General features: G+C 41.8%; 1 protein-coding gene across 1 annotated transcript in view; it reads right to left on the bottom strand.

The window, feature by feature from the left end:
* Nucleotides 1–26,957, bottom strand: part of LOC144592032 (guanine nucleotide-binding protein subunit alpha-14) — a 104,674-nt gene extending 77,717 nt beyond the window's left edge. Inside the window, exon 1 of the mRNA XM_078396224.1 lies at nt 26,577–26,957. Coding sequence (XP_078252350.1) covers nt 26,577–26,697 — 121 coding nt within the window. The 5' untranslated portion in view covers nt 26,698–26,957. The remainder of the gene's footprint in view (nt 1–26,576) is intronic.
* Between the last annotated feature and the right edge of the window lie 621 nt (nt 26,958–27,578).

Here is a 27,578-nt window from a genome sequence, read left to right as displayed (position 1 = left end):
TCTTGTGCTTTCTATAGATGTGTTGTGGTAGATAAATCTTTCAAAACAAAACCCCAAATCCTGTATTTAGACAACATAAATAACTTTATAGTGATCAAAACGTGTAAACTGGATCCACAATAGAAACAAAAATACTTCTTTAAAAGGCCAAGAGCTCTGAAGACATTGAGACCAAGCAGCACATTGTTGACCACAGCAGGACAAAGCCAAGGATCTATGAAGCCATCTACATCGGTTGGACGGCAATGGAGAAAGTTAACTGCTTCAAGTTCCTGGGTGTGCACACTCTGTCCTGGGCCCAGTATATGATGCAAACACATAAAAAGCTCATCAATGCCTCTGCTTCCTCAGAATCTTGAGGATTTTGAGTAGGTGGCTGAATACTCGAATAATCAAACTTCAGCGAGTTGCGGGCATACTGACTGATTGCATCATAGCTTTTTCTTCCAATAAGCACCTCTTTTCAGACTAATCTCAATATTCTATATAATGGGATGGTTAAATGGTATGTTTCCTTCAAAACATTAGAAAATACATCTTCATGTTAGAGACATAAATGGGGAGGTTTTTGATGGGGTTTTTTTTAAATAGCAGCAGAAAGGCAAAATACAGTTAACAATTAAGAATAAACCATAAACACATCAAAACAACAAGGATACACCATTACTGTCTAAACATGTGGGTGAAAATAAACCAGAGCAAAAAAGAGACTACAGACTTTGGTTATTGAGTAGAACTATCACTCGTGGAAAAAAGCTGTTTTATTGTCTGGCTGTGACTGCTTTGACAGTCCGGAGTCGCCTTCCAGAGAGCAGTGCTTCAGAGATGATCTTACCCGCTCGCTTCCTGGCCCTTGCAGTGTACAGTTCGTCAATGGGGGGAAGGTTGCAGCCAACAACATTCTCAGCTGTGTGAATGATCCGTTGCAGCCTCCGGATGTCGTGCTTGGTGGCTGAGCCAAACCAGACCATGATGGAGAAGGTGAGGATGGACTCAATGATAGCAGTATAGAATTGGACCATCATGGCCTGTGGCAGATTGTGTTTCCTCAGTTGCCGCAGGAAGTACATCCTCTGTTGGGCCTTTTTGACTGTGGAGTCAATGGTGGCCCCCCATTTAAGGTCCCTGGAGATGATGGTTCCAAGGAACTTAAATGACTCCACAGATGTGACTATGGTGTTGTTGAAGGTGAGTGGGGGGAGGGGGATCTGTTCGAAAGTCTACAATTAGTTCCACTGTCTTGAGAGCATTGAGCTCCAGGTTGCTGCGATGGCACCAGGACACCAGCTGTGTCACTTCCCATCTGTAGGCAGATTCCTCCCCATCCTGGATCAGTTCAATCAGGGTTGTGTCATCCGCAAACTTGTTCTCATGTATTCATGGTACAGTGGTAAAATACACGAGGTGCCAAGCAGCACCAAATCAGAATTATATGATTAAGATTGATTGGTATTGATCCAATTCGTGAATAAATAGCCAAAAATGAAAATCATTGTATTTGAGTAGCCACATTAATTATTCAAGCCATATTAATGTATGTACTGTATCATTAGTTATGGGTTTGTTCACGTTCGCAAAGGTCAGCCAGAAAGTATCGCTAAAAATAAAACTCAATTAACAAACTTAAAGCCACCTTTCATTAGAGTAAAAAACAGGGCACTGAATGAATAAGGTACTTGCAACTATTGGACGCAAGAGCTCCCAATCTCACATTTACACTTTTGTTTCAGAAGAATATTTAAGATGACAAAATTATAATTTATAACAAAAACAGAAAATGCTTGAAACACACAGCGTGATCAGGAAAGAAAAACAGAGTTAACATTTCAGATAAACACCGCTTTATCAGATCTGCCAAGTATTTCCTGCACTGTGTGTTTTGAATTTGCATCATCTGCAGTGTCCTTTGATTTTCAAAACTGTAATACAATTGTCTGTACTTGTCAATATAATTACAGTTCACTTCCTTTCCATGGAAATCAACAATAGTGTTTCCACTTCAGACCATTACACCTACCTGTTCTCTTTCCTCTCTTAAAGAACATGAAGGATACTTGGCAAATGGCACTACAAGATAACAGCCTCCATTTCAAATAGCTAGACAAGCAGTCCATTGTTATCAGTGCCTGAAAGCTAATCTGCCTTGTAAATTGACTGGATCGTATAGCAGTGGCACCACAAAAATATTGTAAGATCCACAATAAAAAGGCCACATGAAGCATTAACTTTTAAAAATCAGCACTTTTAAGAAGCACTACACTGAGCTGGGGTCTTCCTGCGGGCCCCTCCTGGGGCAACCCTCTCCAACTGACAAAGCCCGTTGCTGGGCGGGGAGCGTCCCCCAGGGCCGTGGGCAGGCGAGGGGGGGACAGGGAATGGGAGAGGGAGCCACTCACCTTCCCCCCGTGCCGCCAGCGCTGCAGCCAGAGCGAGCCATGGACCCGAAGCCTCTCCTGCAGCACCGCGCCGATCGTCGGCGAAGGCCATCTTGTTGGATCCTCTGCCGCCACGCTGCACCACGGGAGGAAGGTCAGGCGCGGCGCAAGTCGGGGACGGGCGCCAGTCTTCCCGGCGGGGGAGGGAGCGCATCTATTAAAGTTAGCGGCAGCTCATGGGTGCAGCAGCCCCTCCCCCTCATTGGCCCCAAACCTCTCCTGCATTGGTCCAGCACCCTCTCCTCCCCCACTCCCCCCCCCACTCGATCCCCACTGAACCCCCCCCTTATCCCCTTCCCACCCCTCATGCACTCGATCCTCCCTCAACCCCCCTCCTCCCCTCCCGCACTCACCCACTTCATCCTCCCCAAACCTGCATTGGTCGAGCACCCTCCCCTCCCCCACTTCCCCCTTCCCCTACTCCTCCCCCCCCACTCCATCCCCCTCAACCATTCTTATCTCCCCTCCTCCCAATCCATCCCCCTCAACCGCCCTTATCCTCCACTCCCATCCCCCCCTCCCCCAACTTCATCCTCCCTCAACCCCCCCCCCCACACCCACTCAACCACTCCATCCCCCCTCACGTACGGCTCACTGCCGTTTGCACTATGGCAAAGTCGAAATATAGTAGGTCACCCCAACTGCGCACGGGCAGACTGACGTTGAAAACGCAGCTCGTCCTCCCGTATAGATATATATATATAGTAATATATACACATATATAGTAATATATACATATATATATAGTAACACATACAAGATGTATATATAAGATAGATTCCACATTAGAGTGTGCAGCCAAATGAAAACAGTGTGCAGACATTTTCAAGGGATATATCCCATGTGTTCCCTTGCCCAGATCCCAGGGACAGACCCCACACCCAGATTCCATCAGTCCGATCCCAGGGACAGAGACCCCACACCAGATGAGCATCAGTGTGAAACCAGGGACTGAGACACCACACCAGCGCCCCGTAAGTGTGATCCCAGGTACAGAGATCCCACACCACCTTACCCTCAATGTGGTCAAAGGGAAAGAGACCCCCACACTCAGTTCACCGTCAGGCCTATCCCAGGGTCAGAGACCCAACACTGAGCTTCACTATCAGCTCCAATCCTGGTGGCAATCACCGGAATATTTTCAGCAGTTTTGCTCAGTGCAGATTATTTAGTTTTTGGGGGATGTTTTTTCACAGGGGTTACAAAAGCAAGCGAACAATAAGAGCCAAGATCAGGTCACAAAATACCAAAAGATTAATTGGGTACAGTACTTCTACATGTTACAAACACGCGTCAAAATTCTATTGCATAGAAAATGTTGTGGAATAAAGATCCCTGAAATGCACACAAATTCCCCGAGTGCTTTACTTGAACTTAAAAGCAACTGAACTGGCTTCTCATTGAAGCAGCATATGTCAGTTGCAGAGATTGGTTGCTATAAAGAAATCCTTGCCAAATTGCATTAGAAAGAACAAAGGGGTTGTAAATAAAGGCTAGGGCACATCATCCAAGAAATAAATCCAAGTATAACTGAAGTTAAAATAATTTAGCTACAATCACCTGCTATTTGAATCAGAGATTATTGTCACCAAAACTCTCCACCATAAAAATCACCGTGACTAAAAAATAATGATATTAATCAATGTTGTTTATTGTCATGTGCACACGTTCGGTGAAGTACAGATACATTGAAAATCTTGCTTGACAACACAAGAAAAATAAATTATACTTAATTTTACAAGAGAGTGAAAAAGAAGAGGTCCAAAAAGCAAGACCAGACCAAAACTCAATTAGAAAACAAGTAAACAAGTGCTCCATTGCTGAGGTAGTATCAGGCTTGGGAAATGTAATTACATTTGAATACTGTTATATATTCAGAACTGGTTCACTATTTAAAAGTCATTAAACACAATTGCCTAACTTAATCTTGGAAACAAGGAACTGCAGATACTGGTTTACAACAAAAAACAAGTGCTGCGGTAACTCAGCGAGTCAGGCAGCATCTCTGAGAGAACATGGATAGATGATGTTTCCCCACCCCACCCTCCGTAATTCATCTGAAGAAAGGTCCTGACCCGAAACATGACCTATTCTTGGTCTCCAGAGATGCTCTCTGACTCGCTGAGTTACTGCCGCTAATTTACTCAAGCACTTTGTGTCTTTTTTGCCTGATTTAAATCATTAAGCCGCCATCTGAATCTGATTGCATATTTAGCTCTCACAAATGTATTCTGTACTCCCTTAAGATTGGACCCAAATTGGCAAAAATCCATTCACAAAGTTCTGAACACGACCAAATAGGGAAAAATATTACGGTTCACAATTACTCATTTTATGGATGTTGAACAGACTTTACTTGAAGGAGACTTCAAGAATTATGCAGCCATTATTTTGCTTGGATCAGAAATCAAAACAAAAGGGAACACAGGAATGTAAAAAGATTACATGGTCCAATGAAGTTAATCCATCTGGTGTCGTTTCATCATAACATACCTCTATCCTGACCGACTCCCAAAGTGTCTGGCAGGTTGCTGAAAATACATTACACTTAATACGATTTTGTTTCAATTTTCATTCATTTCCACTTCTAACATTTTTTTTGCTTGTTTATTCAAATATTTCATTTCCGAATGAGATATGGCTAAAATTTCCACAAGTAATTGCAAAGTTATAGACACAGCTCAAACCATCACACAAAACAGCCTCAACCCACACCATGTCCCGAATCACTCAAGAAAGCAGCCAACAATACAGGCAAAATAGAGTCTGATTTAGCTGCAAGACAGGTTTTCCCTTTGCATGTCTAAAGAGGCAGGTGTCTGCAGCTAGTGCTGGGCAACTACCTGGAAGAGTTTGGCAGCTAAAAACGTTTTGCCAGGTGGTGATGGGGTTACTATTATCAAAGGTAATCATTTTCCCAATTTCTGTTGCATCAAAGATAGGAAGGACAAAGAAATACACATCCAAAGTGCAAATTCAGTGTGCAGCAGCCTAATACATCAGTTGCAGATATGATCATGGCCATCTGTCCAACATAGTGGTGGTGTATTTCAAGCAGCTGCACAACTGGAGGGGTCCTTGCTCACATTTCACAAGTCAAGTTTTCTTCACTTATCTAAAATCATCTTTGTCGATGTTGCCTCAAGGCAATTCTTTCAATAAGGAATAAGTCCATCTCACATTCTTAAACTGGAATTTCGCAATGATTACATTTGTACATTCCAGTAAATCTGATGGACAAGCAGTAGATTTAAGTGGACTTCAAATCAGCGAGAATTAAATTTATACGATTATTCCATGCAGTTTTTATGTTCTATATTATACTGGCAAGATCTCTTCTCAATTGATTTAATCCATTGCAGACCTGATAACTCCGACCTGTGCTGGTGCAAGATTCCCAAAAAGCTAATCTGTAAGTCAAATCAGTACTAAAGAAAGCAAACTCAATGCTAGCATTTATTTCAAGAGGGTTTGTAAACAAAAACAGGGATGTAATGTTGAGGCTCTACGAGGCACTGGAATATTGGAACATTTGGAATATTGTGAGCAATTCTGGGCATCATATCCGAGGAAGGATGGATGTGCTGGCTCTGGAGAGGGTCCAGAGGAGGTTTACAAGAATGATCCCAGGAATGAGTCGGTTAACCTATGGTGAGCATTTGTTGCCACTGGGCCTGTACTCGCTGGAGTTTAGACAAATGAGGGAGACCTCATTGAAACAAACAGAATAGTGAAAGGCTTGGATAGAGTGGATGTGGAGAGTCTAGGACTAGAAGTCATAACCTCAGAATTAAACGACGTTCTTTTAGGAAGGAGCCGAGGAGAAATGTCTTTAGTCAGGGGTGGCACGGTGGCGCAGCAGTAGAGTTGCTGCCTTACAGCGCTTGCAGCACTGGAGACACAGGTTCGATCCCGACTATGGATGCCATCTGTATGGAGTTTGTACATTCAACCCGCGATCGCGTGGGTTTTCTCTGAGATCTTCGGTTTCCTCCCACACTCCAAAGACGTACAGATACGTAGGTTAATTGGCTTGGTGTATGTGTAAATTGTCCCTAGTGTGTGTAGGATGTTAATGTGTGTTAATGTGCGGGATCACTGGTCGGCACGGACACGGTGGGCCAAAGGGCCTGTTTCTACGTTGTGCCTTTAAACTAAACTAAACTAAATAAATGTATTATTGAGTATAGAAGTTGAGAGGTTATGTTGCAGTGTATAATACGTTGGTGAGATCGCATTTAGAGTATTGTGTTCAGTTCTGGGCACCATGTTATAGGAAAGATATTGTTAAGCTTGAAAGGGTTCAGAGAAGATTTACGAGGATGTTGCCAGGACTAGAGGGTCTGAGCTATAGGGAGAGGTTGAGTAGGCTGGGTCTCTATTCCTTGAAGCGCAGGAGGATGAGGGGTGATCTTATAGAGGTGTATCAGATCATGAGAGGAATAAATCGAAAAGTTGCACAGAATCTCTTGCCCAAAGTAGGGGAATCGAGGATCAGAGGACATAGGATCAAGGTGAAGGGGAAAAGATTTAATAGGAATCCAAGCGGTAACTTTTTCACACAAAGGGTGGTGGGTGTATGGAACAAGCTGCCAGAGGAGGTAGTTGAGGCTGGGACTATCCCAACGTTTAAGAAACAGGTAGATAGGTACATGAATAGGACATGTTTGGAGGGATATGGACAAAACGCAGGCAGGTGGGACTAGTGTAGCTGGGACATGTTGGCCGGCGTGGCATGTTGGGCCGAAGGGCCTGTTTCCACACTGTATCACTCCATGACTCTATAACTCAGAGGGTGGTGAATCTGTGGAATTCTTTGCCACAGAAGGCTGTGGAGGCCAATTCTGTGGTTACCTTTAAGGCAGAGATTAAAGATTCTTGATTAGTGCAGGTGTCTGAGGTTATGGGGAGAAGGCAGGAGAATGGGATTAGGAGGGAGAGATAGATCAGCCATGATTGAATGGCAAAGTAGACTCGATTCGCCGAATGACCTAATTCTACTTCTATCCCTTATGACCTTATATAAGCATGCTAGACCAAGTGGACCCATTGGGCCCAAACCTCTCCTGCATTAGTGCAGCAGCCCTCTCCTCCCTCATTCCCTCCCCCCTCCTCTCCTCCACTGCCCCTCCCCTCCTCCCTCCTCCCCCCCACTCCATCCCGCTCAACCCCTCCTTATCCTCCCTCCTGCCCCCCTCCCTCCCCCCTCCCCCCCCCCCCCCCCCAGGAGATAAAGTTAAACTTTAAAATGTGAATAACTAAAAATATAACACCGATTTCAATGAAACTTCTTCCATTAGCAGCAAAGAGACGATGGTGAGTGAGGTGGGCCTAAAATTGTCGCACTATCGTGTACCATTTTGGCTGTAGTTCAGGAACAAACAAACAAATGAGTTTTAGTATATAGATTGTGTTGGGCCCTTTGCCTATTGTAGAGCACCATTTTGATAATATTCCAAGTCTGCAGTCCCCAAGCCCAACTTTGTTTTAACTGAAACACCCACTGCCACCATCATTGTCACTGCCCCCACTTCCAAGTCCACAGTCCAGCATATCCTTCTCCACTGCTTTCTCCACCACTTTCCACTCCATCTTTTGCTCTTGCTTTGTGTTCCAATTTTAATTTAGATGCAAATAATGGTCTTCTGTCCAACCATAAAGCAATGAAAAATATACTCAGTGTTGAATGATTAGCTTAAGAATCAAAAAAAATTCACCCTTACCAACAAATCCAGTGCTATTCTTTTATCAATGGTGCTTTATTGTCATGTGTGCACTGCACAGTGAAATTCTTTTTGCCTGGATCACATATGCACGACTCCCCATATTTTGGTACCATTTACAAAAACTCCTAAGTCACAAGCCACAAGCAATGCCACAAGATAGCTCATAATTCTAACTATGAAAAATGGAAGGAATCATTTTTTAAGTTCCAATTTTTTGGAATGAAAGGCATAGAACAATTAAAAGTTTAATGAGATACATAACAAATGAACTAAACTATTCTATTTCAGTCAGGATTTTTGATCTGTAGATGAACAAGCAACCAATGTTCAAAAGTTAACAGGTTTCTCAGATCATCAAAATAAATCTTTGTTTAAGCAGAATGTAGTATACACAATCTAACCACAATAGAAACAATTCTAGTTTTTAAAAAAACATTCAAAAGCAGCAATAAAATATAAAGTGGAAACACGGGTTCAGAAGAGATTTCCCCCACCCCATAGATTTTGCTAAAATAACTGGAAGCCAACAATAATCAGCCTTTTGTAGTAATTAAAGATTAAAGATGGAAGTTTTAACTTCTTCCTCCAAAAGGTGTTTTAAAAATAGCTAAGCATTTTGATAACCGAATCCAAACAATATAAAAAACAGGTCCTCGGGCCCACCTAGTCCATGCTAATCATCAAATACCCTCTTACACTAATCTCATTTATCAGCAGTTGACAAATGAAGTGCTCGTTAAGATACATCTTAAATGTTTTGAGAGTACCTGTCCCCACCTCCCACTGGGGTAGTGTGCATTCCAGTTTGCCACCACTCTCTATGGGAATTTTTTTTTTGTCAGATTTCTTCTAAACTTCTTCCTCTTTACACAAAAAGGATGTCCTCTAGTTTTTAACACCTCTGTAATGCAAAAACATTTCCTGCAAACAACCCAATCCATGACTTCAAATTTTGCATAGCTTAACCTCCTCCACTCCAGGGAAAACAAACCTTGCTTATCCACTCTTTCCTTACCGACTTTACCTAGAATATTGGGCAACACTCTGGTGAATCTTTTCTGTATTCTCTCGGGTGGAGACCAGAACAACTTTGGCCTAACCAATATTTTAGGCAGCTGTACCATAACCTTCTTGCTCATATATTCTGAGGCATATTTCCCGTATGCTTTTTCACGTTTTTCCCCATCTATTCTGCCAACTTCGGAGATAATTGGGACATACATCAAGGTCTCCCGGTTCCTTAACCCTCCCTAAGGGGCAACCAGACATTGTGCATGTTCCACCTTTCATGTGGCCATGGCCCCATCAATCTCCTCCCTTGTCTCAGATATGTCCCAAGTTGTTAAGCCTGGGATATATATCAGGCCGCAGGGATTTATCCACCTTTAAGCCTGTTAATAGCTTGTTTTTAAAGATAAAATATACTGGAATTTAACCATTGCCCTTCCCAAATTCTCGAGCTACAATGTCCTTGTCCTTAATGAATACAAATTAGAAATATTAATTTAAGACCACTTACATCCTTAGGCTCCAGGTGGATTGACCCTTTGGCCTTGAATGGACCCTTCTCCTTCCCTGATTACACTCTTGCCCTTGATACACTTGTAAAATTCTCTGGGATTTTCAATCTTCGCACTAGCCGATGGTATTTCAGGGTCGCTGGACCCTTACTTTTTCATCCTTACGGGAACATATCAGACTTCAGCTCAGAGTATTTCATGTTAAACTGTTTCCCATATGTCGGTGGTCGATCTACCTTCAAGTGACTGTTCCCAGTCTACTTCTGCTAGGTCCTGTTGTATGACATTGAAATTAGCCCCCCCCCCCCCCCCCCCCCCAATTCTGGGACTTCAATTTCCCGAATACCATTATCTTTCAATCGCTATTTTGGAACTTATAGAATTATGATCACTATCTCTGAAAAGATCATCCACTGGCACTGCCCCAGCAACATTCCTCACAATTAGGTCTGGTATGCCACTTCTCTGGTCAGACTATGAACTAGCTCAAAAGATGAACTCATAAAATTCCATTAACTCTGTGCTTATCACAATAGAGTCATTCTAGTTTATATTGGAGAAGTTTAAATCCTCAATTTCCATAACTCTATTCATCTTCTTTTCTAATCAAACCATGCATTAACGGGGAACCTGTACAATTAATGGCAAGACCCCTAAGCACATTGATGCACAGAGGGAACCTGGGGTCCAAATCAAAAGCTCCCTGAAAGTGGGGACACGTAGATAAAGTGGTAAAAGTGTATGGTATGCTTTCCTTCATTGATCAGGACATTGAGTACAAGAATCAGAAAGTCATATAACCATATAATAACCATATAACAATTACAGCACAGAAACAGGCCCGTTCGGCCCTACCAGTCCACGCCGACCACTTTCTCTGACCTAGTCTCATCTACCTGCTCTCAGACCATAACCCTCCAATCCCCTCCCATCCATATACCTATCCAATTTACTCTTAAATAATAAAATTGAGCCTGTCATGATTCAGCTTTATACAAATTTTGGTTAGGCCTCATTTCAAGCATGCAGTTGTGGTTGTCTTATAACAGGAAGGATATGGAGAGTTTAGAGAAGACACTGTAGAGGTTTATCAGAATTATGCCTGGATTAGAAGGTATTAGTTGTAAGGAGAGGTTGGATAGACTTGAAATGTTTACTCTGGAATGCCAGAAGTATATAAAACTATGAGAAGCATAGATGAGGGAAACAGTCAGAACCTTTTTCTCAAAGTGGAAATATCATGGTCTAGAGGGCATAACTTTAAGGTGAGAGGCCAAAGGGTGGTGGCTGCCAGGGGTGGTGGTGGAAGCAGATATGTTAGTGTGATTTAAGAGATTTTTGTTTTACATACCAGCATGGATATCCAGGGAATGGAGGGAATTACTCATTTCAGGCAGATGAGATTTGTTTAACACGCCATGATATTTGGCACAGACCTTGTGGGCCAAAGAACCTGATTCTGTGCTGTACTGGGTTCTATGGAATCCATTTTGCCTTATCCACCTTTTCAAATTCCCCATGGCTTTTAAACACTTAACCATTTGTTTTTCCATAATCATTGATCCTAGAAGAACAAATCCAGATTTCAAGTACGTGAAGTATTTTATTGTCTACATTCTGGAAAATTTCCCCTGCACAAAGTATTAAAATTCTTATTAAAATGTGATACTCAGAATTTGGCCACAATTGGCAAAAGAACAGAGAAACAACGTTTTTTTTCAAGGTACAAAGATTTGGAACACACTGATATCATTGAGGAAGCATATTCAATAATAAACTTCCAAAGTTAATTCACTAAATACTTGGAGTGAGCCAGGAGATGAGATGTGGAAAAAACAGAAGAATAGGACTAATGAGATTTTTCATTTAAAAACCTGTAGAGTTGTTGGGCCAATTGCTCCTTTTGTTTTGCAGTGATATCATTAATATTGTGTGTAAAGCAGCAAGTTCTTAACTATAGTGTAAGAAAATAACTGCAGATGCTGGTACAAATCGAAGGTATTTATTCACAAAATGCTGGAGTAACTCAGCAGGTCAGGCAGCATTTCACAGAACGGTCTCGACCCAAAACGTCACCCATTCCTTCTCTCCTGAGATGCTGCCTGACCTGCTGAGTTACTCCAGCATTTTGTGAATAAAAGTTCTTAACTATGTTTATAATGGCCATATTTCAGATTAAATCTGCCATGATACTTGAGCAGAGCTGCAACATTACTTTTTTTGGAAAGGGTTTCTAAAATATACAATAATCCTTACCATTACATTTTTTTTTAATCGTACAAACCGAGAAGGTAGATAGTAACTTCTTAAAAATGAAAAATTCTATGAAGGAAACAGGCTAAACCCCACCCCTCTCAAGAGAAATTTTCAACCTTGAGAAATTAAACAATGCTTTAACACCACTTACATTGCTGAGTCACACAAAGGGTGGTGGGTGTGTGGAACAAGCTGCCAGAGGAGGTAGTTGAGGCTGGGACTGTCCCGTTTAAGAAACAATTAGACAGGTACATGGACAGGATAGCTTTGGAGGGATACGGACCAAGGCAGGTGGGACTAGTGTAGCTGGGACATGTTGGCCGGTGTGGGTAAGTTGGGCCGAAGGGCTGTTTCCACACTGTATCACTCTGTGACTTTATGAGTCATTGATTTCACACCCGAGCCCACCTCCTTTCTCCAAATCTCCATGCTGCTGTCCATTCACATTGATTAATATATTGGTTGAAAGATACAGCATGAAACAGGTACTTCGGCCTACCAAGTCCATGACAACCATTGATCAGCCACTCCCACTAGTTCCAAGTTATTTCACCTTTGCATCCTCACCCAACACACCAGAGGCAATTTACAGAGACCAATTAATCTACAAACCGACATCTTAGGATTGTGGGAGGAAACCAGAGCACCTGGAGAAAACCCACGCAGTCACAGAGAGAACATGCAATGTCCACACAGGAGTTGAGGTCAGGATTGAACCCGGGTCTCTGGTGCTCTGAGGTAGAGGCCCTACCAGCTGCGCCACTTTGCCACCAAGCATTCTCTTATCGACTAAAAGTACAGTAGCTCTGTTTCAAATGTCAGTCCTCTCTTTTCTGTGGACAGATACAGTTTTCTTTACATTAAAATCAGAAGGTTATACTCCCCATGGGCAAATGAATAGGTCACAAATCTGAAACTGGTCAACTGATGTCCCGTTACATGAACTTAGAATTAATTACACAGCGCATTCCAACAAGACACTCAACACAAATAACAGGAAAATACTGACTATAAAGTACAGGTTTTAAGGAGGATTTCACAATGTGCTTGGAGTACAATCGGGATTTTACAAACAGTCTCTAAAAACAGTTTCAGTAGACTAGTATATTGTTTGGTTGGGAAAAGGCTGAATCTGTACTGTAAAAACAAGACACCTGGAGAAAAAAGATAATAGGATTGAGCACATCAAAGAATAATCATGTTGACTAAACTGGTGGAGTTATTTTAGGAATCAGACTACAGTAAGAAGGAACCAGTCGATAAGGTTTATTTGCACTTTCAAAAGGCGTTCCACAAAGTCTCACACAGGAGGTTATCAGCATGGACAGGGCACGGCATACATACAAGCTCACCCAGAAACAATAATTTGAAAATTGTTATGGGATGAAATGTAAAGAGTGGGAATAAATATATCCTCTGGTTTGGCAGACAGTGATCAGTGCTTGTCCCCACCCTTTCACAATTTGTATAAACAATTTGGTTCTGGGGACCACATCTCAAACTTTTCTCATGAGACTAAACCAGTTGGAATTGTGAATTCCTAATATGGTGCAAAAAAGCTTCTCTGGAAGCATAAACAAGCTCAGTTAGTACGCAAAAACATTTCATATCAAACATAAAGTGGAAAACTATAACATTATCAATTTTAGGGCACATGACAGACAAGGGGATGTTTATTAAACTGTGAAATTGGGCTGCCTTGATGATCAAAGGGACTCAGGTGTGTTTGTACACGTTATCGAAAGTGTACATACTGGTTCAGCATACAATTAAGCCTATATGCATTTTAACCTTAATTATGAGAAGATTTGAAAAAAAAAGTCTTATTGCAATTGTACTGGACTTTGGTAAGACCATATCTGGAGGATTGAAAACACTTCTGTACTCTTTACCAAAGGACGTACATGGGTCAGAGGAAATAAAGCAAGGACTCACGAGACTGCCTCAAGGGATATTGGATTTACCCAATGAGCAAAGATTTACAAGATATTCAAGTTTAGAACATTGAGAGATCAAAGCTTGCAACATTTTTAGATGCAGGAAGATTCTTTCTCAGGGAGCAGTTTTCAGAATAGGGAGTTTGCTGCTTAAGATAGAGATAGAGAGAAATGTCTTTGTTTAGAATTCTTGGAATTCTTCCAACCCAGATGGTTATGGAGGCTTAGTCATTGAGTTCATTCATATCAGAAATTGATAGATTTCTGAGCATTGTGCGAATCAAGGAAAATGAGGGTAATAGTGCAAAATGGCACTGAAGTATGTTTAGTCAGGATTTTAGTGACTGGGAAGGCAGGGTCAAAGGACCAATCTGCCTGCTGCTATTAATATTTGTTACGTTGTTACAGGCCACACCTGCTTGAGTAAGAGGACAACAGCTCAGCCAAGCTCAGAATTTTCTTTGGATTACATTTTTTTTTAAAACAATAATGCTCACAATGGCTGGTACTGGGGAAAAAAACTCCCCAAAGTCATTCCTTCACTTTCAGTTGTAGCGATTAAGCAATTTTTTTTAAACACTTCCTCAAAGATTGAAAAATGTAAATTATGATTTTCATAATGAAAATAATTTCAGAAACACTTTTTTTCACCGATTGAAACACAGGGATACCACAAACATTTGGCTCCATTGAATTATCTGTTTGTTTGGCATTACTGTTGGAAAAACACATGAATCAGGGACAGTATCAATTACAGGTTTGCATGTTATATTGGTCATTTTTTATATCAAAGAATTAAAGGTCAATAATAAATAATTACAGATAGCAAATGACAAACATAGAATCTTTGCTGCTTCCAGAATTTTTCCTGATTATGTTAAAATTATTCAATGATTCCCCATGTGCGGAAACAAACCTTCCACTAATTTTCTTTTCAACCTTCATTGCAATTTTATTTTCTATCATTATGCATATGTGTGTAAGTATAGAAGATATATACCTCCCAAAAGCACTGAACCATCAACGCAGATGACATCTACATACTTGATACTGGCCTGGCATCATCATTGTTAGTGTAGATGACTTTGGACCGTGGTGTAAACTAATGAAATATATCACTTTATCCCAGTAGGTGGAACAGAGCTTTCCAATGAAATCAGAAATACCAGTTTAGTTTAGGTTAGAGGTGCAGCGCGGAAACAGGCCCTTCAGCTTACCAAGTCCACGCCAACCAGCGATCCTCACACACTACACGATCCTACGCACACTGGGGACAATTTACAATTAGACAAATATTAGCCAATTAACCTACAAACCTGTACGTCTTTGGCGGACGGAAAGAAACAAGAGATCCCGGATAAAACCCACGCAGGTCACACGGAGAACGTACAGATTCCGTACTAGCAAGCACCCGTAGTCAGGATCAAACCCAGGTCCCTGGTGCTGTAAGGTAGCAACTCTACCGCTGTGCCACCATGCCACCCTGATGTCTATTATGTCTCTTAAATTATAATTTCAGCCCACTAGTTCATGCAACATCCTGGTCAACAGCAAAATAGACCGACTTTCATCAATGCTCCGGAACATGTTGGTGAAAAAAAATCAAAGAGACGGAGAATGAAGCCAGTAAAGAGAGATAATTGTCACCATTTGGGAAGGGAAAATGTACAAGAAAGGGCATTAAACACAACACACAAAGTTGTAAAAAGCCACCTTCCCCCCCCAAGACTACTCTGTCATTCAATATGATCTGCCCTAAGCTTTAACTCCTCCTGTGCCAGAACCACATAGGCCTCAAATTCCTGATCTTTCAAAAATGTATCTACTTTTTTTGAAACCTTCGATGATCAAATTTCCACAACCCTTCACGATACAGATTGCAAACTTGCAGGATATGCTTCACCAATTATGCCTCAATTTTGAGGACAAAATAGTGGAGCAAACAGACTTGTAGAAAAATTCTTGTTATACTATTTGTTTGAATGGAAAGGAATGGATGCAATGCCCAAGGGTAACTTTAAGGAAGTTAATTGTTCCTGAGTTTTAGTTGTATGCAGTGAACATGAGACAATCAAAGCAAAAACCTAAACGTCTTTAACAAATTAACTAAGCCTACATATGCAGATTATTCAGTTATCAAAGGTGTAACTACTATTTCATGGGTGACATTTGTTCAGTACTCCCACCCCACTCCCCATTCAAGTAATATCGTATATGGCTTTGAAGAAATTAACCTGTCATTCAAATAGAAAATGCTTAATTCAGGTAAGACCCAAAAAGACACCAATGAGGATTTTTTTCAAATAAATAAAGTACTACAAAAAGGAAAGTGACTGTGGATTAGTAATTTTGGAATAAGAAAAAATTACAATGACAGACCTCCAAAATGGCGGCGCTGCCCTAGCAGCTGCGGCTTACCTGCGGTCCGTTTGTCTTTGTGTTTTTCTGTTGTTTTTTGTCTTAATTGTAGTGTTTAGATGTGATGTAGTGTTTTTGTGGTTGTGTACTGTGTGTGGGGGAGGAAACTGTAAAAGTGTCTCTTCCGAACGGAGATCCGACCTTTGTTTTCTGGGCCGTGTCTCCGTTCCCGCTGCGGCCTACCATCGGCCAAACACCTGGAGCTGACGGCCTCTAAATGGGACCACCTGGGGCTCTGGTTCGCAGAGCCCGCGGACCGGACTCATCATCTGTGGAGCTGGCTGCCTTCGGAGGCTGCGGGAGCGGCTGCGAACCATTTCCGGAGGCTTCGGCGCGGGCCGCGTGGACATCGAAAGCTCGCAGCCCCCTGGGTGGGGGCCAACATCGGGAGCTCCGGCAGCAGCAGTGTCTTCGCCCGCCCCGGATCGCGGGGCTTGGGTCAGCCCACCGCGGACCTTTCACCGTCCGGCGCGGCCTGGAACGTGGCAATTTCAACAGCCTGACCGCGGGAGCAGACGGCAAGGGAAGAGAAAAGACATTCTGACTTTCCATCACAGTGAGGAGGTGACTGGAGGAGACTCACTGTGATGGATGTTTCTTTTTTTGTTTTGTGTTGGTTTGTGGTTGTGTGTGTAATTGCTTATTTTATTGCTCTTATTGTTGGACTGTGGGTGACGAAAACTCGTCCAAAAGACTTGTTTTTTTTGGATGACAATAAAGGTAATTCTGATTCTGATGGCCTCCAAGAGGGGTCCAGCTGTACCGGAACGGTCTGCCTAAGCCAGCCGGGGGGGGGGGGTGGGTCAAGACGCCAGCCTGCAAAGTTGGCCTCGGATGTTGGCTGTGGGGACGGAATTGCCGGCTCCAGCCAGGCTGGAGTTCAAGAGCCCTGGCAAATTCAACCCGCCAACTCCCGCAGAAGTCTGCTGTGGGAACGGATCTGCCAGCTTTGGTCGGACCAGAGTTCCAGATCCCCGGCTGCAAGGGGCAAATTCGACCCGCTGATCGGCACAGAAGTCCAGATGAGGTCAAGATCAACCACCATATCCAGCCTGGGCACCATATTTTCAGGGGGACTTCCGTGATAGAATTCAAATGCTCTCTCCTGATTTTGCCCGGATTAAAGGAGGCACCAGACCAGCACATGCCGGAAAATCGGTGGTGGTCCTGTACTTTTTGAAATGGAGATCACACAGATTAGAAAAGGCAAGTTCAGAATAAATGCAGTATTTTAATGCAGAGTAAGATCATTGGTTGTGTGCAGTTACCACGGACAATCACTTTGTCCAAAACATGACATAATTTGAAAAGCTGCAAGATTATAAATCGTGGTTATCAGTCAGTACTCACAATCATCAAAGAAAGCTGCAACAGCAAATTGATGCAACATGTTAAGGCTGAGATGGTCATAGGAACCCCGTTGTTTTGCTGTATTTAGCTTGCATAGTAAAATTACATTCAAATTTTGTTCTTGCTTTATGAAATGTAAATGTTTAACTTCTCTAAATATCATCAGATTGTATCACAAGGTTGTGTATTGAGCCCCATCCTCTACTCCCTCTTCACACATGACTGTGTTCCTGCATTCACCACCAACACCATCATCAAATTTGTAGATGACACAACGGTGATCGGGCTGATCTCCAACGGCAATGAATCAGCCTACAGAGCGGAGGTGCAGAACCTGGCGAGCTGGTGCTCAGAGAACAACCTGTCCCTAAACACATCTAAGACCAAGGAGCTAATTATCAACTTTAGAAGTCACAGAATACGCTCCAGTCTTCATCAACGGGGACAGAGTGGTGAGAGTGTCCAGCTTCAGGTTTCTGGGCACACATGTTTCAGAGGACCTCACATGGTGCCCTAGTCAAGAAAGCGCAGCAACGGCTGTTTTTCCTGAGAACGCTGAAAAAGGCCGGTCTGCCCCAACAGTTACTGATGACCTTCTACCGCTGCACCACAGAGAGCATACTGACATACGGCATCTCTGTGTGGTATCTCAACTGCATGACAGCGGATCGGAGAGCTCTTCAGCGGGTCGTCTGCAGAGCGCCAAGGATCATTGGGATACAGCTACCAGCCTTGGAGGACACCTACAATGCATGCTGCCTCAGGAAAACCACCAGCATCTACAAGGACTCCACACACCCATGCCACCGTCTGTTTGAACTACCAGCTGGCAGACGTTACAAGGCCTTCTACGCCCGCACCTCCAGACTAAGAAACAGCTTTATTCCTACAGCTTTCGCTGTTATGAATCAGACCAGCTGAGAGCCCCCCATGATCTGTCTCTGCCCCAGGGTCATCTGGCACAACTGACCCTGCATGAACCTTTTTTGCACTTTACCTTGTTTCCTTTTTTTCCCCCTCCCTTTGTTGTTTTTGTTTTCGTCGTGATTTATTTATTTTATAGCATCGATATGGAAGTGGCATTCTTAATCTCGTTGTACTTGTACAATGACAATAAAGATATTGTATTGTATATATCATACTCTGCAGATCCAGCGATGCAGTAAATATATCCCAACTTGAATCACAACTTCAGCTCTTTGTTTATTTAGTTATCTGCATTAACTATTAGCTTATTTCCATTGTGATATATACCAGGATGCAATGAAATTCCTTGTTCAGAGGTCACACTGTACACCATACACATGACAATGATAAATACAGCAATAAATACAACAACAAAAGCCAAATAGCAGAATTGTGTAAGATTATGGTGCAATGCAAAGTGCAAAGGAATATTCAAGTACAATAATAAAATAACAGGATGAAGTAATAAGAGTTTATGGCAGCACCTCTGGAATTGGGGTGTGACAGAGCTGATTGGATCAGGTGTCTGATAGAATAGTGAAGAAACATTTTTAAGTCTAAAGATCCAAGCTTTCAAGCACCTGTATCTTCTCCTGGAAGGTAGAAGAGAGAAAGGGAACGACCAGGGTAATGAACATCCTTAATAATATTCTCAACCTTCCTGATGCCACACACAGTGAAGAAAAACTGCATGAAGGATGTGGCTGATCTGTGATTGACGAGGCTGTGTTCACCACTCTCTCAGTTCAGGGGATCGAGCAAATCAGTTCCCCTACCAGGCTGAGATGCATTCAGTCACAATACTTTCTATAGTGTTTCTGTAGAAGTTGAAGTAAATCCTCCTGGACATGCCAAATCTTCTTAGATGCCCAAGTAATTGCACTGCTGCGCTCCTTGACTATTGCACATGTACAGCCCAGGTTAGGTCGCTAGTGACATTGATGGCTGGGAACATAAAGCTGTCTACCATCTCTACACTTGCTCCATTAATGAGGGCAGCTTTGTACGCATTGCACTCTGTAACACCCCCACTGCCTCAGTTTCCTTATTGTTTGTAATATGGCTGACACTAGCTAAACATTTATTGTACAATGTTTAAAGTAGAAACATGCTGTTTTGACAATATTTATGCTGTTTTCCCAATTCTTCCTATAATCTCATTGCATGAAAATAACAAACTATCAGCCACCCCTAATTGGCCCCAAGACAGATAAAGGGCTTCTTGAATCAGGGCCTGTGTAACCGAGGTGTTGCTGGGTGTTAAGCTCTGGCATATTGATTCTACAACGATGAAGAGTTGAAAATCAAAAGAATGCAGATGCGAAAAAAACAAAAAGTAGAAACTCCTAGCAAAACTTAAAACAATAAAAATGTAATGATACCACGAATGGGTTTGTAGATGATTGTTTCAGAGTCAACTACATTGGTATGACCAGCGAATCCCGCACACTAACACTACCCTACATACACTAGGGACAATTTACATTAAAACCAAGCCAATTAACCGACAAACCTGTACGTCTTGAGTGTGGGAGGAAACCGAAGACCTCGGAGAAAACTCACGCAGGTCACGAGGAGAACATACAACTCCGTACAGACAGCACCTGTAGTCTGGATCAAACCCGGGTCTCCGGCGCTTTATGGCAAAGGGGAGGGGGGGAGGGGGGAGAGGAGAGGGTGCTGCACCAATGCAGGAGAGGTTTGGGCCCAACGGGTCCACTTGGTCTAGTAACTAACTAATCTGGCAAATTCCAGGAAATGTTTTCCCTATTCAATTTTTGATACATTTATGGGCACAGAGATCTGCAGTATCTGTTACCCTTGTTTAAGAACAATAAAAATAAAGAACTCTGAATAAATTCTTGATTAAATTCCAATTGCATAAAATATGTAACTTTGAAATTTGTAAACACAAAATGTAATGTTGGTTGGAATATACCATGAATACATATATTGTACTTCCAAAGCACATATCTATAAATGACCTGGGATCTCAAGGTACATATTTATTTACCACAAATGCTTTAGTTTTGCAGCTTTACTCAACACAAATTTGAAACAATAAGCTCACATATCAAAGATACAAATAAACAGAAAAAATTATACCAGATTTTTGAAAGATAAATTTATTTTATTTTCTCCAAAAATGAAACGGAAGTTCTTGCCAATGAATCCTAAATCTTGCCCTTTGCATTTACACTTTCATCTCTCTACTTTAAGCTGTCAAGATGCTATCAAACATTCACCCCAAGAATAGCTTTATCCCTCTGCAGCATAACATTAAAGTATCATTTTCCGTCCATTTGTCAACTCTGCTTCTTCAGAACGAACTATCACCTTTCACAACTAATGAATTAGGCTCAAGCAGTGATTGTAATTCGGGTTCAGTTTAAAACAAAATTTAGTCTCTCTGGCTGTTGTTGATTTCCAGTAATTTAATTTTCTGACATAAAATCCATCCTAACTCTTCTGCACCGCTATAATTAGCCTAATCTAAAACATTTCCTTAAACAATAAATTCTTGACTTTTGTCTGCAATTTCACAACCCACAGACCCTCACTAATAATACTATAGTCACAGAAACCACGCTGCATTTCTCTCCCAGCCCTTCTAGCAGTTCCCTCCTCTTGACCCAATTTAACATCTCTACTTTAGTAATTGTCACTCTTCAAAATCCCTGTTTCTTGGCCTCATAAATTTACCATGTGGCTCTAACTAACACTGAGAATTAGCGCTATATATATGAACAGTGAACTTTCAACAATCTAGAATGGTTACAAGAACTACATGCAATTTAAAACGTTACACATGAATGAACATCTAAAATATCTTGATGTTATACTGTTCATCATTTCTGAATTTACCCGTACTTGAACTAAAAGATGAGGGGTGATAGTTTCCATTACTACGAGACATCACACAATAAATCTGGCACAATTCAGAATTGGACAACAGGACACACGTGTATCATGCCTCCACTGACACCACATCCATATCGTGCATTAGCTTCACATTTTGATGCAACAATAAATGGGAATATCTAGTTTTAAAATTAAATGTAGATGGTAGTGAAGTCCATTATAAACTACCCAACAAAATACATTACACCTTGTGACCCACAGCCTATTTTAAAGATTTAAACAGCCACAAATGTTTAGTCATCATTCATTATTATGTTGACAACAGATAATTAAAACATTGTTATTTTACTTATTCATTATGCCCATGTTCATGTTGAAATCAATTTTACTGGAATTCCATCCATATACATTTTATTTACAGAAGGATAAATGTAGGTGCCACCTATTATTTAAAGCAAATGCAAATTTGTTCATGCAAGCATGTGCATCATAGAACATTTATTATTTTTAAGGCACCACATTAAACCGTTAATCATAGTAAAATTGCTAAAAATAAATCAAAGCATGACATATTGAATCTAAAATACAGGAAATTACTTTCAAAGCTTAATGCCTAGTAGGAGAAATAACATTGCTAGCTTAAGTAGCAAATTTCAACGGAAACAGGCAAGATTAATTCCACTGGTCATCCCAAGTGCTTTCAAAATTTAACATCAATAGTGAGCAACACACGTGTTCCACTGGCTATAACTATTTCAATCACACTTCTGCACTTTGCACAGTTGATCCAAGTTCATGATGATTAATATTTGTATCAATGTTGCCATTTTGATTATATTAGTTTTACTTCTGTCATTAACATCTTGCATAATACAATTTAGAAAATATGACAGTAAACTAAAAAGACTGCAGATCCTGTCTTTGAAAAATATGGGAGAATAATAGAGCTGCAAATGTTATACTTTCAAGCCAGTGAAGACATGACCAAAAAGGTTGATGAGGGCAGAGCAGTAGATATTGTGTACATGGACTTCAGTAAGGAGTTCGACAAGGTTCCACATGGTAGGCTGCTCTGGAAGGTTAGATCGCATGGGATCCAAAGAGAGATAGCCAAATGGATAGCAAATTGGCTCCATGGAAGGAAGCAGAGGGAGCCCCGACGTGGCAAGTTCAACAGCCTGACCTCGGGAGAAGACGGCAGGGAAGAGAAAATACATTTTGGCCTTCCATCACAGTGAGAAGGGACTAGAGGAGACTCACTGTGATGGATGTTTCTTTTGTTTGGTGTTAGTGTATGCTTGTATGTGTTATTGCATTTTTATTGATTATTCTTATTGGTCTTAGTGTTTCAACTGCGGGTAATGTTTCATTTCACTACACATTTATGTGTATGTGACAAATAAACGACTATTGACTATTGACTATTGAGAGGGTAATGGTGGAAGGTTGCTTCTCAGATTGGATGCCTGTGACTAGTGGTGTGCCTCAGGGCTCGGTGTTGGGCCCGTTACTGTTTGTCATTTACATCAATGATTTGGATGAGAACATACGGGGCAAGATTAGCAAGTTTGCTGATGATACAAAAGTTAGTGGTTTTGCAGATAGTGAAGATGGTTGTGAACAATTGCAGCAGGATCTGGATCGATTAGCCTAGTGGACGGAGGAATGGTTGATGGAATTTAATACAGAGAAGAGTGAGGTGTTGCATTTTGGGACGTCGAACAAGGGCAGGCCCTACACAGTAAATGGTAGGCCCCTGGGTAGTGTTGTAGAGCAGAGGGATCTAGGAGTACAGGTGCATGGTTCCTTGAAGGTCGAGTCGCAGGTAAATAAGCTGGTCAAAAAAGCTTTTGGCACTTTGGCCTTCATCAGTCAGAGTATTGAGTATAGAAGTTGGGAAGTCATGTTGCAGTTGTATAAGACGTTGGTGAGACCGCATTTAGAATATTGTGTTCAGTTCTAGGCACCATGTTATAGGAAAGATATTGTCAAGCTTGAAAGGGTTCAGAAAAGATTTACGAGGATGTTGCCAGGACTAGAGGGTGTGAGCTATAGGGAGAGCTTGGGTAGGCTGGGTCTCTATTCCATGGAGCACAAGAGGATGAGGGGAGATCTTATTGAGGTGTACAAAATCATGAAAGGAATAGATCGGGTAGATGGACAGTCTTTTGCCCAGAGTAGGGGAATCGAGGACCAGAGGGCTTAGGTTCAAGGTGAAGGGGGAAAGATTTAATAGAAATCCGAGGGGTAACTTTTTCACACAAAGGGTGGTGGGTGTATGGAACAAGCTGCCAGAGGAGGTAGTTGAGGCTCGGACTATCCTATCGTTTAAGAAACAGTTCGACAGGTACATGGATAGGGCAGGTTTGGAGGGATATTGACCAAGCGCAGGCAAGTAGGACTAGTGTAGCTGGGACATTGTTGGCTTGTGTGGGCGAGATGGGCCGAAGGGCCCTTTTTCCACACTGTATCACTCTATGACTAATAGTTTCTTGATACGATTTCTACTACCCCCTGTAGAGCCCATTGTTTTCCACTATGATCACAGATATAAAATAATTTTCCTTTAAATACAACTCCCCAAGCTGCACAATTATTATGATCTCCATCCCTACACTAGTCGGAACATATATTGATAGCTTGATTTCTTGCTGACTCACATACATGGTGCGTCAGAAATCTCTCTGCCATGTTTCCATACCACAGCGTGAATATGTAACTCACTACCAGTCCTCCATTCATCAGCTGGAAACAACTGTGGGTGAGAAAGGTAAATGACGGCTGGCTTTCAAATCTTTTTCCTGCTTAATTCCATTTCAAAGAGTGTTTGCTGATCTTAAAAAAAACCTGCATAACACATTATTTTTCATTTCACATCAACTGTTTCTCCATGTGTTGCAGGGCATTATTCCACATCAACCAGATAATTTGTGTCATCTTGCCAAATATTAATGTCATGAATAGGAAGTGTCTGTAAACTAGTCCATCATGAGCCTCAGACAAAAACCCACATTTCCGGCACATGGGTGAAGTAGAAACATTGGTCAATTCCCCCTCTATAGTAGTCACCTACTCACTGTATCCTTCTGTCTCTCCCACTCCAGCTCCTGGAAGTAGTTACCTAATAACTCTAAACTTACAATGCAGTCTTTGCAGAGTCATCAAAAAAGCTAAACTATTGTACCAAGGTGCTGATGAGGGGTCTTGGGCCCAAAACATGAAGTCGCTTTCTCTTTACACAAATGCTGCCTTACTAGTTGAGTATTTCCAGCTTGTTCTGCTTTATTTCAGGAATTACAACAGCTGCAGGTTATTTTTATTTTCATTGTTTTCCTATTGGTTGATGATCGACTATCAAATAGCTTTTTTTCTCTCCCACCTAGCTCATCTCCTCTCATGTGCCTGTAAGTATTTTCGCAGAATACTCACTGCATTGTGCATGAATGAGCATGAGCATGATTTTGCATTTTCTCAAGTTTCCAGGACAGTACTAAAGTATTGCCAATTTTATCCCTAACATGTGTAAATTAATGATAATGGATCATATCCACCCAAAAATTGAGATTAACCTACTCTAAAGATAAAAACAAAAGAAATGCTGGAAATGGTTAGACCCGAAGCATTAACTTTGTTTCTCTTTCCACGCTTGTAGCCTGACTTGCTGGGTGTTTCCAACATTTTCTGTTTTATTTCCGATATACAACAGCTGCATTTTGTTTTATTTTCAACAGTACGGATCTTGGATTAACAGAATCATTCTGGTTCTAACTGATCAAGAACTGGCTAAATTAAGCAATTGGCCCATTGGGAAAGCCTCTGATCATAACACAATCCTATCCAAAGCGAAGAACAAATAGAACATTTGATAACCTGAATAATTGTTAAAAAACGGTAAAATCGTACTCCTTAATCAAGAACAACTATGAAGTAAAGGGAAGCAGTTTGGTAAGAAAAGCCACTTCTGCTGACTTGGACAGTCAAACTTTCCTTAATGCAGGTTGCATTATGCAGAACCCATGAGGTTCATGGGGGAAATTAATAAATAACTTGTTCTGCCAGATTTTTTTAATGTACATTTTTCCTATGGTAAATAATGAGGTTCATATTTTAAATGCATTTGACAAATAAAAATTACAGGTGGATCTGTGCGAAGGACAGTTTTTTAAATAATAAATGCAAAATTTTAAAAGGGAAGAACGTTTGGAAGACCAATGAAAGCAATTAAAATAAGACGGATAACGAAATCGAGGAAATCATTATGCTCCGACTTGCACATCGCCACACCCAACACTTCAAGTCAAGTCAAGTTTATTTGTCACATACACATACACGATGTGCAGTGAAATGAAAGTGGCAATGCCTGCGGATTGTGAACAAAAAAGATTTTTTTCTTTGTGAAACACTAAAGTAAATTAACGGCTGAGACACTCATCGTGTGATTGTCAGCGATGTTGTCAAGTTGTTGGAATAGTAATCCCAGTTACCAATTGAATCGAAATGTAACCACCTGTTTGCAGTGCTGAGTAGAAAACAGGCGATTTACTCTGAAATAACTTCAATGTAAGGAAAGCAAGGCGTAGCAACTACAACACTTCCACTTATTTATATATTTAATCGACATGTTAATCCATTACCAGCACAAGCCTGGACTATCTATCCACATTCTGTTCCAACCTGGGTGGGGGGGAATCAGGTTACAGGACGCAAGCACAGGCCGACAACTTGCATTAACTTCAACTCTGCGCGGCTTGCAAAGTCCTGGGGAGGAGGGGGTAAGAGGACGGCCAAGTGACCACCACCATGCAAAGTGCCGCTCGATTCCACTTTTGGCTTTAAAAAAAACTAGTCATCTCACTTACTGGCAACATTTACTGAATTATTTATCTTGCTGAGGGGAAATTGAAGGAAAGGAAACCAAAAGGGGATTCGGGCCTGCAGAAGTCGACAGGAACAAAAAGATGACCTAACGCTAGATTAGTGCAAGGCAGCCGAAAGTGAGAGAGGGGTTTGGTGTGTAGGTGGGACAGTTGCGGGGTCTCGGAGGCCAGCTGTTAACTCCCAACAACAGTCAGCGCGGCTCCGCCACTCACTCACTCACTCACTCACCCAGCAGCAGCAGCTTGAGTTCCCTGCGGGCGTCCTTCTTGTCCCTCCGTAGCTGCCTCTCGATCTCGGCGTTGATCCGCTGGGACTCCTTGTCCTCGTCGGACAGGCAGCAGCGCGCCATGATGGAGCAAACACCCCTCTCCTCTGGCAGCAACACACACGCCCGACACAGTGAGGAGAGGAGACCACACCGACACCGCCCGGGGCTCAGCACGACCACACCATGGAGCAGCGCAAGCGCCCACTAAACACGAATACAAACTACTTTGTTTTTATTTATCTTCTTCCTTCTCCGTATCAAAGCAAAAAAAGGTCTCTTCGGTTTAGGGTTACGAGCGTCTGTACTTGCATGCTGCTACTGGTAGTCGGAGCTGTAAAGTTCTATTATCTTTGCTGTAAAGTGGGCGGGAATACCCACGGGGGCAGAAGAGGGAAATGAAACCGTGTCCAAACTCACAGCGCCAGAAGTCAGGCGCCTGACATGGACCGGGCAGTCAGTGGTTTCTGTTGTACCAGGGAAAAAAAGGCGGTGCGACATGAAGACGAGGGCAAACTACAGCAAAAGAATGTCTGTTGGAAAATGGCGTTACTTTGCGTATAGCAAGGCTGTTGGAATATCATTTGTTTTAATTGTCAATGTGTGTATTTATCTTGTTACTTTTTCTGCATGCTTTCATTTTGCTATTTGTGCACTTTTTTTAAAACCTAGCCTCAACCAAACAGAAAATGCTGGCTTTATTTGTGGAATCCGAAACGGGTAAAAATTCAGATCCATGATCTTTGTATGATTTTCGGTTTTTATCTCAGATTTTCAACATTTGTTTTCTATTTTCAAGCCTTTAAAAGCCACTATTAACAGGAAACTGGAATAATCAAGCAATATATATTACTAGTCATCTAAACACTTACAATGCTGTATTTTAACGGAGACATATTCAAGATATCTTTATTTGTCATCCAAAAAACTTTTTTGGACGAAATTTAGTCACCCACAGTCCAACA

This window comes from Rhinoraja longicauda, chromosome 3, assembly GCF_053455715.1.
Source record: "Rhinoraja longicauda isolate Sanriku21f chromosome 3, sRhiLon1.1, whole genome shotgun sequence".
NCBI classification, from domain to species: Eukaryota; Metazoa; Chordata; class Chondrichthyes; order Rajiformes; family Arhynchobatidae; genus Rhinoraja; species Rhinoraja longicauda.
This window is presented reverse-complemented; position numbering and strand designations above follow the sequence as displayed.